The 17,951-nt window shown below is 37.8% G+C and overlaps 1 protein-coding gene across 5 annotated transcripts in view; it reads left to right on the top strand.

Annotated features, from left to right (window-relative positions):
* The window catches only part of LOC111147307 (ETS variant 1), a 92,731-nt gene extending 75,088 nt beyond the window's left edge, over positions 1-17,643 (top strand). For all 5 annotated transcript variants that reach the window (XM_022503282.1, XM_022503281.1, XM_022503284.1 and 2 more), the window contains 6 exons: positions 884-951; position 2,316; positions 2,757-2,825; positions 6,761-6,930; positions 12,384-12,485; positions 17,030-17,643. In XM_022503282.1, the coding sequence (XP_022358990.1) occupies positions 884-951; position 2,316; positions 2,757-2,825; positions 6,761-6,930; positions 12,384-12,485; positions 17,030-17,251 (632 nt within the window). In that variant the 3' untranslated portion in view covers positions 17,252-17,643. The remainder of the gene's footprint in view (positions 1-883; positions 952-2,315; positions 2,317-2,756; positions 2,826-6,760; positions 6,931-12,383; positions 12,486-17,029) is intronic.
* Positions 17,644-17,951: the final 308 nt, after the last annotated feature.

Here is a 17,951-nt window from a genome sequence, read left to right as displayed (position 1 = left end):
TGGTCAGGTAGGCAAGGCCTTACTCCTAACGTCATCATGTGTTTGCTATGAAATTGTTGGATTTCTGTTTTATAGCCCCATTTGTTTTGATTATGACCTGTGTGCTTAACAAAATAAAAAGGCAATCATACTTTTTTCTGGGGGTGAAAAATAACAATAATCTTAAAAGGCTGGAGTAATTTTAAGAGATGTGGCAATTTTGTCTTTTCGTAATAATTTCTACCAGTGTTCATGAAATAAACCATGACTGAATCTTTGTTGATCTTTGCTTTGAACACCAAGGATATACAAACTTATCCCGTAATTGCCCCCAAATGTAGCTTTACTCATGACACCATTTGTTTCAAGGTCACTTTCACATTCATGTGGGGTTGCAGGAGAGCCATCTTTCAGTAAATGTGGGTAAAACTTTGAATTTACAAGCCTTTTGGAGAGAATCTGTGTCTGCCCTGATATGCTTCTCATTTTTCCCTTTCTTTTCTTTTCTTTCTTTCTTTCTTTTTTTTTTTTTTTAAAGATTTATTTATTTATTTATTTTAGTAAATGAGAGAGTGTGCTATAGCTGGGAGAGGGGCAGAGGGGGAGAATGTCAAGCAGATTCCGTGCTGAGCTTGGAACCCAATGCAGGGCTCGATCTTACAACCCTGAGATCATGACCTCAGCTGAAATCAAAGTCGGACACTTAACTGACTGAGCCAGCCAGGTGCCCCTTGTCTTTCCATTTCCTGTGTGGGCCCTGCCTGAAATGTTAACTATAGTTGGAAGCTCCCCTCATGGAGACTCATGTCAGTTTTTCTTATTTTCCTGTCTGCACTCTTGTCTATTGGTAACAGCACATTTTTCAGCTCCAAACTTCTCTGACTGATGATGTTTCTTCTTTCAGAAGTGCCTAGCTGCCACTCCATTTATATGAGGCAAGAAGGCTTCCTGGCTCATCCCAGCAGAACAGAAGTTAAGTTTTCTGTTATTGAAATTCCTTGTAAATATGGTCAACATTATCATACATACCAAAGATCCAGTAATTTCATTAATCATTATGTTTTATGGGAAAAATCACTGTTGTTCCCTAAACCACTGTTTTAAAACGTTTATCTTTTTAAAGTAAAAGGAAGATGTTTCAGCTCATGTTATCTTGAATGTCGTTGTTAACATGAGTCATGTGTGTATAAACAGCTGAAAAGTGGATTTCTGTGTGGTTTGTTTTTTTTTTGCCAACAACCACATCCTTTTAAAATAGAACATGTGCTTTATAGATTAGCCTACCTTACTATTCTCTATTGAAATGAATCTTCGAGGAATTTCAGTTTTGCTTTAAGAACTAAGTCTGTGTTTTTTTTTTTTTAAGATTTTATTTATTTGACAGAGATCACAAGTGGGCAGAGAGGCAAGCAGAGAGAGAGAGGAGGAAGCAGGCTCCCTGCAGAGCAGAGAGCCCGATGTGGGACTCGATCCCAGGACCCCGAGATCATGACCCGAGCCGAAGGCAGAGGCTCAACCCACTGAGCCACCCAGGCGCCCCAGAACTAAGTCTGTGTTTTAAAATAAAAGAGAATAGATTTAAATATATTTGCCTTTATATATCCTGGATTTTTCATTTTTAGGCAAATAATTGTTAAGAATGGGATTTCACATAAGAGGCCTACAGGAGTTTTTATTGTGGATGTGTTCACAGTAACCATGGTGGGAAAGCTTTGGTCTAATGGACCAAATACCTGCAAAGTAATGGATAAAAAGAATCTTCTCTAGATAAATTACCTCTTAAGGTGTTTCTGGAAATATGTGCATGGTTCATGACATTAGTGTTCTGTGTCTTCGGTAGGATGACATAGGTGCATCTTTTTAGGTTAGGTCTAATACTGGTTCATATGAGTGATACTGATAGAAGTAAATGCTGATATTTAAAGAAGAGTATAATAAGCTGGTCAATCCAGAATATTTGGGACCAAAAATTTAGCCGAAATCCACTGTAATTATTGTCACTGCTATTGGGAATATTATGTGCTCACCGTAGAGACCAGTACCTCTAGGAAAGAAAACTGTGACTAAAGAACATGAACTTTCTTACTGGTGATTAAAGACGACAGCAGTTCAGTGAAGGTCATAGTCAAGGATATATGCGGGAGAAAAAGAGTATAAAAGCTGTTGATTTATTTTGCATTTTTCCTGTGGACTTAGTTTTGTTACAGGATAAAAAGGAAAGTTAAAAAGAAAATGTAAAACTGTTTTGGCTGTTGAAGATGAAAACATGAGGCTAGCCTAGCTAAATATTTCTCCAGGGAAGTAAGAGGGAAACTGAATGTGTTTCAGTTTATCAGGGTATGGTGTAAGGTAAATATAAGTAACTCATCTTGATTTTCCTCCTGTCTCATGAATAACAAAACTTGGAAGAAAATGAAAAAGGAGATGATATATTGTAATTTCTATATTTGCCAGCATTTACCTGCTCTGTGCTTGGGGTAATAATAAAACCCCTATCTAATGTCATCTATCACTATGTGCCAGGTACTGTTCTAAACTTCTGTATATTAAATCAGTTAATCCTCACGACAATCCCTTTAAGATAGGTGATTTATTATCATTCCCATTTTACAGGTAAGGAAACAGAGACACAGAGGCTACGTATTGTGCCTAAGGTCACAGAGCTGAAAAATGGCAGAGTCCTTTTCTACCCCAATTTTTGTGTTAATGGCTATATTTTAAGTTGCTTGTGAGCTTCATTTGTATCACGAATAAATGTATCCTATTTCCTCCCACAGGCTGTATGTTTGAGAAGGGGCCCAGGCAGTTTTACGATGACACCTGTGTTGTCCCAGAGAAATTTGATGGTAGGTTTCTCATTGTGCTGCAGGTTCGATATTTTTTTAGGAGGGAGTGGAGAGATCACCCTCGACTCTTCTGAAAACAGTTGACATTCCTGCTTGACGTTTTCTTTCTTTCTTTCTTTCTTTCTTTCTTTTTTTTTTTTTTTAAGATTTTTATTTATTTGATAGAGAGAGACACAGCAAGAGAGGGAACACAAGCAGGGGGAGTGGAAGAGGGAGAAGCAGGCTTCCCACTGAGCAGGGAGCCTGATGCAGGGCTCAATCCCAGGACCCCTGGATCATGACCTGAGCCGAAGCCAGATGCTTAAGGACTCAGCCACCCGGGCACCCCCCAACTTGAAGATTTCTATGCACATCACTTATAATGCATTCAACTCTTGCTGAACTTTACCTGTTATAAATTCTCCCTTCCTTCCCCTATTCAGAAGCTTTTTTTCTTTGTCCTGTGAGAGATCTTATTTTTATTTATTTTATTTTTTTAAGATTTTATTTATTTATTGACAGAGAGTGAGAGAAGGAACACAAACAGGGGGAGAGGGAAAAGCAGGCTCCCTGCTGAGCAGGGAGCCCCACGTGGGGCTCAATCCCAGGACCCTGGCATCATGACCTGAGCCGAAGGTAGATGCTTAACGGCTGAGCCACCCAGGCACCCTTGAGATCTCATTTTAAAGACAGAATCAGAGAGTATCGTTCTTGCTGAGCTTTGTGTAGAGTATGAAGTGTCTTTCCATTGCCCTGCTGAGCACATGCAGCTTATTCGAGATTTATTGAAAGCTGATCCCGTAATTAACAAAGCAGAACAGAAAGCATGCAAGTGTGGATACACGGATGACTAATGCAGCTTCTCTTTTATTATTTGAGAAAAGATGCATTATGGAACACAGGAACAACATAGCTGCCCATTTAGTTAGTGATCGTTAGTCCTTCTTTTGGAGTTTTTCCTTTTTTTTTCCCCTGGGAAGATGTTCATTACTAATGTGCAGTTACTTTGTAATTGCTTAAGATGGAGTTAGGAAAGCATTAGGTTTTTAATATTCCTCACTTTTGCAGTGAAAAGGTCCCAGGCTTTAAAAATGAGTGTCAAGTTAGATAGACTTTTTTTTTTTTTTTTTCCTCTCGACTAAAGTGGCAGAAGTCAGCATCTATGAGGAAGCTTCAGGGAAAGTGAACAGTTTATTGATTTAATGGTTCTTCAGAGTGGTCTCCCTATTTCCTGCTTTGATTGTCTAACAGGAAATGAGCAGGAACCCTCTGATTAGCTGATTGCACGAACTTTGGGGATCATGGCTGTAATGAATTCGTAGCTGTCAGAAGTTTTTAATTGTCATTATTTTTTAAAATATGTATATATATATATATATATATATATATATATTTATTTATTTATTTATTTGACAGACAGAGATCACAAGTAGGCAGAGAGGCAGGCAGAGAGAGAGGGGGAAGCAAGCTCCCTGCTGAGCAGAGAGCCTGATGCTGGGCTCTATCCCAGGACCCTGAGATCTTGAACTGAGCTAAAGGCAGAGGCTTTAACCCACTGAGCCACCAAGGTGCCCCTAATTGTCTTTATTTAAACAGCAAAGTACATGCTCACTTAGCTTCTTCAGCTTTCATTAGTTTCTTGAAGACTCTTCTGTTCCTGAGGTTTTTGCTACTCTGGTCCTAATCTGAAAGAATGATAATTTGGGGAATATCTGTTTCCTGAGTCTTCCTTTAAATGGCTAAATTCATTCAGGGTCACAGGGTTAAGCTCTAGTTGGAGTCACTTTTTTGGCCTTATTCCAAATAGATGTTAGTTTTAAGCTTGGAGCGCCAGTGTGGTTTGTGACGCGATCAGCCAAGCGTCACAAGTCTTAAAATACAGCCTTTCCTCTTAAGACAAAGCATAAAGCCTTCCCTCTGTGGAGTGACCTCCATCAGTTTTTTGTTTTGTTTTGTTTTTCATTTTCAGTGAGCTTAACATTTTAAGCCGTCTTGATTACCAGGATGGGCATATAAGGAAGTAAAATCAGCTCGTAACTACCAATAGGGTTATGATATAATCTAACAGGCCTAAGTCACACTAACGTTTAGGGAAGCAATCTGTCTTGATTACTTATTCCCTTTGACTTTGAAATATTCTTCAGTTTCGTACGAAGAGACTTGTTTTTTGGAAGATAGTATTAGTTTTTTATTTTATGAGGAATAGAGACCAAGGGAATAGAAAAGCAAAGGGTTATTTTTTCATTGAGAAGGCTGGTATAGTCCATCACATTTACAGGCAGAAGCAATCTAGAGATTATAAAATTTGACAGAGTTTCACTCACTCTGCATAATTGCTCAGTTACCCCCATGTAGAAATTTGTTAAGTCTCAGAAGGAAAAACTAAGATAAATAAAACGGTCATCGACAACAGTATGAAGAGACACTTCTGTGTTATCTAGCTTAGACCAAAATGACATGATGATTTCTAGTAGCTAGTGACTGAATAATTTTATTTTGGTTGTGGTTTTTAAAGTATTCTTTCTGTAATTATTTTAAGAGGTATATGTATGTTAACCAAAGGAAAGGTTTAAGAAAGCCTCTGATTTGGTTTGTTTTATAATTCACACTTACTGTGAATAGATTGGCTTGATTATATTCTCTCTGAATTGTTTCTAGAGTGGAGAAGAAAAATTCGTGCCATAACAATGATATGTGTGTAGGGCCCTAGACATTTTATCCCCAGTGTGACCAATTCCACATATTTGGGGGGATGGTTGGCTGGAGGTAGATGTAAATAATCAGGAGTTATGACTGAGTTTTTGTTTGTTTGGTAAAAACAAGATAACCAGATTTATACCAGAAGAATTACAACAGTAACTCCCTTATTGCTATAATCTACTTAATAGGTTTTTACACTATGTATAAATAACAAGTAAATGTAACACAAACCAGCCTTTCTTGATTAAAAATATAGATTTACAGAAAGTGCCTGTATATGTGTTTTTAGATTGCACTTGAGAAAAAGACTTGCAAGCTAAATTCACATGACTGAAATGCAAAGAAGAGATAAAGAAAAATGAATTTTTATTCCTGCCAGTTAAGGAAGTGGTAGTGCCAGTATGAAGGTGTGGGGAAAAGATGGTATAATAATAATCCAATATGACCTGAATTATTAAGAGATTTTACTAATTTATATAATATATAGATTACTTAACTCAGAGTTTAAGAATAAATTTCCTTTGAGGTGGGACACCTGGGTGGCTCTGTCAGTTGAGTCCAACTCTTGATTCTGGCTCAGGTTGTGATCTCAGGGTCGTGGGATCAAGTCCCACATCGGGCTCAGCGTGAGTCTGGGTGGGATTCTCTGCCTTTCCCTCTACCTCTCCCCCTGCTCTTTTTCTCTCTCATATAAATAAATAAATTGGTGAAAATAAGTAAATGAATAAATAAAAGAGTAAATTTGCTTTGAAATATTTGCAATAAAATTTGTAATTTTTTTCCATGTGGCATTACAAATTATAATTTGCAGAATTTGTACAAATAAAATGCCCAGAGCTTCGAATTGATTACTTCCTCTTCTATGTTTCTTAGAGCAGGGAATAAAGTCATTAACAATAAAAACAAGAGGAAGTGGGATTGGATGATACGGTTTTTAGATAAATGATTGTGAAAACAAAGAGATAGTTGTACAAAATTTTAATAAGAAAATGACATTCGTGGATTTACTCTACACCTGTTTACATTTATTTTGACCCTGACATGTTACATATAGTTGTTTGTAAGTTTGTACAGGTTCTTGGTTTACATAAAATCCTTAAATGTTTTAAAGCCCTATTTAAAGTGGTGATGTTATATTTCACAGAAACCCATAAAGTGGTTGTGGTTTAACCATTTTCATGATTGGTTTAATGTAAATTTTAGGGAAACGTCATAATATTGCTAATAATAGAAACTTCAACATTTTTTTCATATAGGAGACATCAAACAGGAGCCAGGAATGTATCGGGAAGGACCCACATACCAGCGGCGGGGATCCCTTCAGCTCTGGCAGTTTTTGGTGGCTCTTCTGGATGATCCTTCAAATTCTCATTTCATTGCCTGGACCGGGCGAGGCATGGAATTTAAACTGATTGAGCCTGAAGAGGTGGGTTTAGTAGATTTTTATTGGGAAAATTGGATATATCACAATATAACGAAACATATATTGATTACTATGCTGAAAATGTATTTTTTAAAAATTTTAAAACATTAGAGAAACCTTCTGAATTAGAAGGTGTGCAAAGGAAAAAAAGAGTCTTCATTTAAGAGAAGAAAAGAACATGACCCCTATGTACATGCAAATGGAGTATTTTCCTGAAGAACTTCTCAGTTCAGTTTTCATTCTCTCCAGGTCTAGCTTGAGGATGAAAACTACTGTTATTATCACAGCATAACCCACCAATAGCATTTTGGATCTCTATAGAAAGGTGACTTTTATATAAAATGTTTGACTCTTACTAAAGGTGCTTTCTCGGCTACTATTAAAATTGACTTTAGTTTACATTAGTCAAGAAAGCAATGGATGACTTTTTCTTTTTTAAAGATTTTATTTATTTATTTGTCAGAGAGAGAAAGAGTGCACATAAGTGGGGGAGTGGCAGGCAGTGGAAGAAGCAGACCCCCCCTCCCCGCCCCCCAAGCAAGGAGCCTGATGCGGGACTCAATCCTAGGACCCTGGGACCATGACCTGAGCCGAAGGCAGATGCTTGACCCACTGAGCCAAGCCAAGTCATCCAGGCACCCCTGGATGATTTTCAATTAACATGCCTATGCCCGCTTATATTGGCTGTAGGGTCTAAATGCCTCAAAAACATGTAAAATGTAGGAAGATATCCAGCTATTTTTGAACCCAAAGTGATTAGTTTAGATTAGTATAGACTGGACATCTACAATCTGGGCTAATGGGCCCATACATCTTAAAGTTCCTGCCTTCTGAACATTCATTCATAATCAGATAACATGTCCTTGTTTGATATCCAGAAAATAAGTCATCTTTCTTATTAAAGGGATGATCTGATTCAAATTTGTATTAAAAGCAGTTGGACGTAAGAACTAGTTAGCATAGTTTTGTCTACTTCAGATTCTATCAGTACACTAGTAGTCTAGAGGGTTAGCTTTGCATTTCCATTGCCCTAACCAAACACCCAGGCACAGAGGGCTCAATATCAGAATTTGAAAATATCCATATCTAGAATTGTCTAAGGCTTAATTTGTCAAAGGAAATTTATTTTTATGTAGATGTACTTAAATGATGTAAGTGAAAGACCCATAAAAATGTGAAGCACTAGCAAAGGGAGACTGGAAACACTTACTGTAAAGTAACTTGAAAGCCTTTTAAGATGATGGCAGTGTATGCTCTCCGCCATGTTCATAATCACTGCAAGAGTTGTTCAGCCTAGAACTGAGGACCTTCAGTGGGAATTTATGTCAGTCATTCCCCTTTACCTATGGCTAAAATGAAGTGAGCAGAAACAGGACTTTTCGTTTTTGCCATATATTTGTTAAGATGGAAACAGTACGGAATTATGTTGGTCATTATTGATCTCGGAAGAATAAAATCCTTATGAGTGTAATTAACTTCTTTATTTAGCAATTGTTGACTTTCATGATGATCAGGTTGAATAAGTAGAAGAGAAGACTTGAACGGATGTCCATTAACTTCATCAGATTCTGAATTTCTATGATTTTTAAATGCTGGAAAGACATGCCGTTATATCTGTTCAGAATGACAGACATTTAGATTCCTTTTCTGTGGAAGACTTATAAGGTAAAAAAGGGCCAGGCGATTCAGAGTTAGTAGACCATTTCCAAAGAGTGACTAATTCAGTGATTGTTCAGTGAGTACTAAGCCTTCTAAGGCTTTTGTTCAAAATGAAACATCACATTTCTAATGCCGCTCTGCTCACCGTTGGAATGGCTTCCATTAGGCAGTGGCTGTGCCATTTAAATTTATTCTTTGGAAAGTCTTTGTGAAGTTTCTTCACCCTCTGTGGCCCACTGTCACCCTCCTTGTTGTACCACACAGGAGCTCTTTGAGGGTCTCTGTCAGCACGGCTCCTGGAAGGTGCTCAGAAGCCAACCTTATAAGAGATAACGCGTTGGCTCATTTCTTTCTATTTCATTTTGCAGTTTAAAATAATATTGTGTGAGACTGTCGTCCTGTGCTGATTATCTGCTCAGTGTGTTTGGGTAACATTAGCCAGCACATGCTCTTTAACATCTCTCTTTTTGAGATATTTGAGATAATGAAATGTTATTTTCACATTAATCATGGATCCTAGGGAATTGTCTCAGGGAACAATTATTAACATAGCAAAGCATCTCTAGGACTCAGAGAAGAAGTCTTTCAAAGATATTCAAACTTGATGAGCTAGAAGAATTACCAGGAAGTCTGATAACCAGGACCTGATTGTGGTCTCCAGGTTTATGTTGGGTATTCAAACAGGATTTTTAAAAATCAGTTAATGCTTGAACTGTTACATTTTCCAACTTAATTCATTTGACAGTGGGAGTGATTTTTTTAAAAAGATTTTATTTATTCATGTATTTGAGAGAGTGTGGGGGGGCGAGGAGCAGAGGTAGAGGGACAAGCAGACTCCATGCTGAGCCAGAGCCCAACATGGGATTCGATCCCATGACCTTGAGATCATGACCTGAGTTGCAACCAACAGTTTGACTCTTAACTGCTTAATCGACTGTGCCACCCAGGTGCCCCAACAGAGATTTTTATAGTGTAGGCACCTTTTCAGTTTCCTCACTAATAGTCCAAGTTTTCACTTGAAGGGGTATCTAGGAAGTCACTGGAAGTGTTCCACCACCACACCCACTCCATGCTGAGCATGTTGCTTTGGCTTTTAGCGGTACAGGAGATAGCAGTGATGGGTGGCTCACACATGAGGGCTGAATGGGCTTTCTCAGTTGGTAGGTGGCCTAACCTATCCTGGAAATTAATTGTATCATCTGTTGACTTTAAGTTTCAATCTTTTTTATTATTGTGGTAAAAACATTTAACATGGGATTTGCCCTCTTCTCAAATTTTTAGGTGTCCAAGACAGCATTGTTAACTGTGGGCATGCATGTGGTAGAGTGGCATCTACATGTGATAGAGTACATCTCTAGAACTTACCTTGCATAACTTGTCTGCATCTCATAGGCATTTTGGTGTGTCCCACTTCCCTTTATGATGCAGGTGACATTGAATGAAGCCAAACAGCTCTAAGAATATATTCTATTCTTTAAAAATGTCTAATAATACCCAGTTGTGCTTAGAATTAACTGGCATCCTAAAAGTCAGACTGCTTATGGTCTCAAAAAAATCTTCGTTCCCTCCCTAGAAACTTCCACTGGGTTGTCTTTTTTTTTTTTTTTTTTCTAAAGATTATTTATTTATTTGACAGACAGAAATCACAAGTAGGCAGAGAGGCAGACAGAGAGAGAGGAGGAAGCAGGCTCCCTGCCAAGCAGAGAGCCCGATGCGGAACTCGATCCCAGGACCCTGAGATCATGACCTGAGCCAAAGGCAGAGGCTCAACCCCCTGAGCCACCCAGGCGCCCCCCCCCTTTTTTTTAATAGTTGTTCATTTATTTTTACAAGAGGGAGAGCATGCACAAGCCGGGGGAGAGGCAGAGGGAGAAGCAGACTCTCCGCTGAGCAGGGAGCCCCATGCAGGGCTTGATCCCAACACCCTGGGGTCATGACCTCAGCAGAAGGCAGATGCTTAACAACTGAGCCACCCAGGCATCCTCCACAGGGTTGTCTTAAAGTTGGTTGCAAGTATTTTACTTTCTAGGTGCACCCTAGTCAATTTCTAGAGGAGAACCATTTATAAATGAAAAGGTATTCAGGAGCGCCGGTTGGCTCAGTGGGTTAAAGCCTCTGCCTTCGGCTCAGGTCAAGATCTCAGGGTCCTGGGATCGAGACCCGCATTGGGCTCTCTGCTCAGCGGGGAGCCTGCTTCCCCCCTCTCTCTCTCTGCCTGCCTCTCTGCCTACTTGTGATCTCTGTCAAATAAATAAATAAAATCTTTAAAAAAAAAAAAAAAGGAAAGGTATCAGAAACTGGTGTTTAATTTAAGGAAATATTAGGAGTTTATTTCCATGGCCCTTCCAGGTTAGCGTGCTGTTCAGTTGCCTAATCTACTAAAGATTTGCTGATGCCCATTGTTAGGTTCTTCAAAAGACATTTTGTTTCGATAGTATGGCTTTCATTTCTTATTGCCACCCTCCCCCTGCACTACTGCTTCAAACACTTACATTAAAATGAACTTTATCTCTGGAAAATTCAGAGCTGCCTGCTGCGGTGACTGGATGTGTAGTCATGTTCCGTCACATCTCTGCTGTACTGATGCATGGGGGCTAAATTACACTGTATCCTCATTCAGGAAATACAAATTAGGGAGGGAGAAAAGAGCAAGGATCAGTATTTTTGACAGAAAAAAACAAACCCCGGGGAAAGGTAATTGCTAATAAAGTGGAGAGCGATGGAACGCTCTCTCTGAAAAGCAATCTATTTTAGGCTATGTGACAAAGCAACAACCCGGAATTTCAGAGAAATGAAGGAGAACACTAACCCTATTAGATAATGTTTTTCTTGGGGTTGCCTAGGTATGCATGACAGCTGCAGTTTCTGCTCAGACGAATAAAATATGGAAATTCCTGAGAACCTGAATTTAGCTGCGGTGGTGAAATGGGCTACTCGGTTCAGTGTGAGGCTTCAGCCAGCCCCGGGTTGGGGGAGGGGCACGTATAATCGAGGGGGGAGGTTTCCTTGAAAAATTCCGCTGTGCCAGTTAAGTTGCTCCTCCAAGCCCACCGCCTCAGAAGCTCTGAGATTTTTTCACCAAACCACAAAGTGGACATTCTGCTTTAGAGATTTTTGTTTGTGGACTCGTGTTCTTGGTGACCTTTTCCACTTCCTTCTTATTTTTAGTATCCAATTACTGTTCTCTAAATGAATGCTTAATTCCCCAGTTCAGTATTGGTTACAGTTTTATTCTGATGCTGCTTCGGGCAATAAAAATTATTTGCAGTTCAGTTTATGAATTTGTATACTGTTTCCTTTGCTACACATACAATGCCACTTGTTCATTCTTTGGTCTCAAACAGGATATTTTTTTTTCTAGTTTATCATAATCTCAGAAAACACCTTTACAAAGAGATTGCTAAGCTGTTCTTGGTCTATAGGTTTTATCAGAAAAACTAAGAAGGAGAAAAGAGGCGGTATATCTCAGAACGGGAAACTTGCCTCATTTTGGTGAATTGCAGCCTGTTCATTCCCATTGTAAACACATCCCCTTATTTCCATTTAATTTTGTATCCAAAACAATAGTGACAAAGAATTCTATTGTGAAGTTTCAGAATGATCACTGCACGCCCAGTTTAAAAGCAAACCAGGACGCAGGAAAATTCAGACCATGATAGCTTTTGCCTCTTTACTTCTGTCTTTAATTTGGATGTGTTTGGAAGATTTGGAAGTAACGGATTAATTCACTAATGTTTTATGAAATATCTTGATAAGGTAATACTTAACACTACAATGTCGTTCTGTATTGGTGGCAGGTGGCCCGGCGTTGGGGCATTCAGAAAAACAGGCCAGCTATGAACTATGATAAACTTAGCCGTTCGCTTCGCTATTATTATGAGAAAGGAATCATGCAAAAGGTGAGCAGCTACAACAGCATTAAAATTCATTGAAATGTTGCACATTAATCTGCATGTCATACTTTAAAAGCCACGTATCATTGCATTGCTGAAGCAAGGTTTTCACTCATTTTAACATATGCTTAGCTCTTGGTTTTGGTATGACAAGACTTTCTAGTTATAAATTCATGGGTATTATAGACCTATGTAATAATATCTTACAGAAACAAGTAGACTTTCTGGAAGTCCCAACTTTACCGTATTTGGTAAAAAATGTTTCAGTACTAATAGTTCCATATATTCCCAAAGTTGTCAATAGTCTGCTGCATTCTCCACAATTACATAATTTTAAAATGCTTTTGTTTATGGATTCCAATACTAACTGAATTCTTACTTTCACCCTCCTTGTTCTGATTCTTAAAACATTCAGAACATTTCCCTGTTCTCCTGCAAAATCTTTTCTTCTTGCCTGAAGTCTTGCCTGGTTTTGCTGGTTGACAGCTTAGCTACCTAAAAACCATTTACTAAAAATCACAATTTGATATTATTTCATTGGTAAACGAAGTTACGTTACATGTATTTTATTTCACATGGGCTTCTCTTAATATTTGAAGGTGGCTTTTTAAAAAGTTAAGATAAATGGAATACACATTGAACAAAATATAAAATTCTTGAAGAAGGTAATGAATAAAGAAAAAACATCAGATATTTGTTATTGTTACGCCTTCAGTCTTGCATGTGTGTTCATTCCAGCTGTCTAGACTGTGAACTGAGTTTATGATTTATCGCTTGTGAACATTACTGTTTTAGTTTGCTTCCTTTGTTCATTGGGTGGACACAAACATAGGTATATATTGCAGATGGTGGCCTATTTTTATATCACTAGAGTTATGCCAAGAAAAACTAGACCAGTAGCTATGTGAAACGTACTAGAATGGAGGAAACAGCATTTTTGAGTTTTTAGACCAAACAGATTCCGTGCTCTGGAGCTTTTGGCCTCAGGAGTTAGAATGCCCAAGATCCTTGAGAGATAAGGCTGAGTTCATTACTCATTTCCTATTTCCCAGAATCTCACCTTCAAGACATAAGCCTTACCTACCTGCCCCACTGTCTTCTCCACCTCATCCCCAGGGTCATTTTTTAATTCCTCCCTTCCTCCTCACCCACCTTTCCCATTTGCAGCCAAATCCTTTCCAACGTGTTCTATTCCTTCCATTTCCGTCACCATCTAGCTGATTTGGAACCCGTGCAGTGGGCTGGCGCCGTAGGTGCTCAGTTCCCCTGGGCAGTGGTGGTGGGGAGGGGGGGCAGCTGTCAAAGAAAATGCAGGCAGGATTGAGGTTTGCATGCCGCCTTCTCAGTGGATCACCTTTTGGAACAGCTTCTTCTCTTGCTAAATGGTGGTGTTCTTACTTCATAAAGCTGTTGTTGTTAAAATAAAATAAAATAAGGCAAAACAAACTATTTGCAACTATTTATGTATCACCTAATATAGACTAGAAAAATGTCTGTATGCGACAGAACTTTTGGGGTGTTGCTGCATAGTAAAGAAAGCATAGGTTGTTTCATGGTGAAACACACGAAATTAAAATCTACTTCTAACTAGCACAAAAAAAGGAAGGCTTTTTACAATCTTTACAGACATATTTACTCCCTTGCTTCATATGTGTTGAGCCATTTTACTTGCTGCCCTTTGACACACCTGTGACTCCCTCATAGCCTCACTGATAGATAGCGTTCCCTCTGTACAGTGTCTTGCCTTGTGATTTTACCTGACATTGGTACCATTCTAACAGAGTCCCTCAGAGGGAAAGTATGCTGTCCTTAAAAAAAATAAAAAAGTTAAAAAATAAAAACAACCTATGATGTACAATTTTATATTTCAGTGTGTAGGGGAAATGTTTATATATGTCCACACTTGTTTATAAACTTAAATTATGTATGTATGTGGTATATATTCAGGACAATTAAATGGAAAGATTAGAAATTGAAATAAAAATAATCAAATGGATCTAAACATGTAGAAAAACCCTGCTTATTTTAGTAGTTCTGAAAGAGATAAGAAATGATGGAATTTGGCTTTTAAGAGTGTGGATGTGTGACCTTCTCTTTCAAAACTTAGAAATGCCTAGAGAAATCTATGCACATATTTTAACAGTAGTTATTTGTGGATGATATAATGATAAGTCATTATTTCTTTTGATTTAATGTATAATTTTTTAACTTTCTGCCAGTTTTTTATGTTACTTCTGAGATTTAAAAAGTTAACATAATTTAAATATCTAATCTTTCAAAGCACAGTTCAAAAGATACTTGCTTGTTAAATTCTGATTCATTTCTCCTGTAAAATTCGCGTTTTATCTATCTCAGCATTGTGGTTTGGGTATATTTAATGTACAGCATTTTCTAGATTGTAATTGTATTACTAATAATGAAAAACATTATCTCCCTTGGTAATTATCAGCCCTTGTTCTAAACTCCATGACATTTAACATAGTTCAATAAATAGAGTAGTAGTTCCAAAATTTTTTTTGTAAGAAAAATAGTAGGAAGCTGTGAGTTAAGACAGACTCCTTAAGAGATTTTATAATCTTGACTGGATGCTGTACATTTTAATTCCCCACAGTGATTTATGAAATCATTTCTAATTATAACCAATAGCAACAGGTTGGATAAAAAAGCAACCAGTAGCCTAAAGCAAATACCTCTTTTTTTGCAGCTCCAAACAAAACAAAGCAGATTATTAAATGCTCTAAAGTATGCAAGCCATTTATTTTTTTTTTTCTCAAAATGCTTTGAAAAAAGAAAAAAAGGAAAACTAGGATTTTATGTCTTAGCTTTGTTTCTGATATTGCATGTTTTTACTTTTATGGCAGTTTCTCCTTCATGAACTTAATTTCCTTTTTATAAGGGCCTAAAGTAAATAAATTTACACCAGCTTCTCTGTTTGCTTTGCAATGTACTGGAGACTTCCATCTCAGTTTTACAGGAGGCTTTCCAAAGGAGCCGTTCCCACTTCTGTTTCCTAAAAAAGGGGAACTGAGGACTGATTTAAGAAACATGTCTAAGTGTTCACTGTTTTCAAACCTAGGAATATTCAGATTATTTGGGATCTCTAAGTTGGTTCCTCTTACAAGGTAAAACATCTAGGACAAAACAGTGTTCTAAATCTTGAGTCCAGAAGAGTAGCACTCTTTGGTGGTTGATTCTTATTTTCCAAACATGTACAGATAGTTTATAAACCAAGAACTTAACATTCTCCTTCTACACAAAGCAACTAGCAGTCCCTTTTTTTTTTTTTTGATACATAGGAACTGAGAGGCATTGAATAATTTTCACCTTTCTAAAATTACTAATCTCTTCATATACATGAAGATTTACCTCAATGTCTCTACAAAGAATTGTGTTCATACACACACCCCCTGCCACTCTCCACCCCCAACCCACCCCTGCTTTTTTGAGAGCCTCAGTTTTATCTATTAATGGAGGGGGGTTTGCATATTTGTTTCACTCAATTGTTTATAATTTCCTAGAGAAACATTAGTCTTCAGAATTTAAGGTTGGGACATGTCATTCCCTACAAATTATGCTACTTCTCCTTTATTTCAGGCAGCTGTCACATTTCTTTTTCTCATTTCCTCTCTATGCATTGTATATTTTAAATTCCCTTCACTTTTTTACACCTCTTACTTCAATTTGACACTTTACACACATCCTTAACTTCTGTCTAATGCATCTTGCCTTCATTTTTAAAAGTGATGTATCCAGGATAATGCTGTCCTCTTGATCCATCTTTCATTTAAATAAGGCTATGCATCTTTTGTTTTTTTAGATGAGAATACACAATGCCAAAAAAAAAAAAAAAAAAAAAAAAAAAAGAAACAAACCAGTTCACCCTGTGAACCATTGAGTCATAGTCTAACCTTATTAGGAACCCAGAACATTTTTCTTTTAAGATTTGGAAGTTTAGGTTTTCTACAGTTTCAGAAATGTAATATTAAGAGGGAGACACTCACCTTAAAGGTCCAGGTTTTTTTTTATAAATATATTACAATTTAAAGCAAAAAGCAAAAAAAGGAAAAAAAATTTCAATGTGAGATGCCTGCGTGAAATCATTGATTCCCCCCCCACACAAATAACAGTGTAAATTTACCTTTATAGTAAAACGACCAAACTACTAAGCTTTCTAGCTGTGCCTGGAATTAATATAATTATTACTCAAGGTCAATCATTACTCAAGGTCGCATTTCCTTCTATTGAACTGAAGTTTATTCTACAAAGTAAGGGCATTTTTTTTTCCTTTTATGGATATCTGCTAACACTTGGCTGCTTTCTGACGTATTAAACCACGTTTTTGTTCTTTTCTTTCCCTGCTCTTTCCCATATGGGGATGATGAAAATTGTGGTTCTTCTGAAGTTAATTGACATAAAAACTTATGTCTGCTTCAGTGTACCACATAGCGATTCACTGTTTCTATGTATCATGACATGATCACCCAGGTATGCTTACTTAGCATCCCTCACCATACATAAGGATGGGTTTTTCTCTTCCCTGTTTTCATCAGGTGGCCGGAGAGAGATATGTCTACAAATTTGTGTGCGATCCGGAAGCTCTGTTCTCCATGGCCTTCCCAGATAATCAGCGCCCACTGCTGAAGACAGACATGGAACGTCACATCAATGAAGAGGACACGGTGCCTCTGTCTCACTTTGACGAGAGCATGGCCTACATGCCCGAAGGGGGCTGCTGCAACCCCCACCCCTACAACGAAGGCTATGTGTATTAATGCAAGGGACAGTCACGCAGGGCCTCTTCTCGCTTCTTCTCTTTCTGCAGGTTGCGGAGAATCTCTTGAGTTCTCTTCAATCTTTGTTTGATTTTTGTTGTTTGTATTTTATTTTTAAATAATAATACACAAAAAGGGGCTTTCCTGTTGCATTATTCTATGGTCTGCCATGGACTGCGCACTTTATTTGAGGGTGGGAGGGAGTAATCTAAACATTTATTCTGTGTAACAGGAAGATAATGGGTGAATGGGTCGGGGAACATGGGGTTTACTTTTTACTTAGGCTTGGGATGGGGTCTTACAGGTTTTACGTATGATGAAGCTATATCATGTTTATTTGATTTCATAACAACATAAGAAAATGTTCGTTTTCTCTGGGTATCTATGGTACAGTTAATTCACATTGTGTAAATATCCACTTGGAGACTATTTGCCTTGGGCATTTCCCCCTATCACTTCTGAGTCTCTGCAAGGTGTACAAAAAAACAAACAAAAACAAAAAAACTAAAAAACAAGAAAAAAACAAAAAAAAAACTACTGTAAATGGCAATTTAATTGTTAGAAATGACTGGTTTTGCACCTGTTGTAAAAAGGTATTTAGAGATCGCATTTGCTGTTTTTTGTTTTGTTTTGCTTTCTATCCAACTCACAGAGGATAACCATAAAATGGGTCTTTCTCTCTGAAGTTGAGTGATCACCA

Source organism: Enhydra lutris, unplaced genomic scaffold, assembly GCF_002288905.1.
Source record: "Enhydra lutris kenyoni isolate GAN:26980312 unplaced genomic scaffold, ASM228890v2 scaffoldscaffold16, whole genome shotgun sequence".
Lineage (NCBI taxonomy): Eukaryota > Metazoa > Chordata > Mammalia > Carnivora > Mustelidae > Enhydra > Enhydra lutris.
The sequence above is the reverse complement of the archived record's forward strand: the minus strand, read 5'-3'. Positions and strand labels throughout refer to the sequence as shown.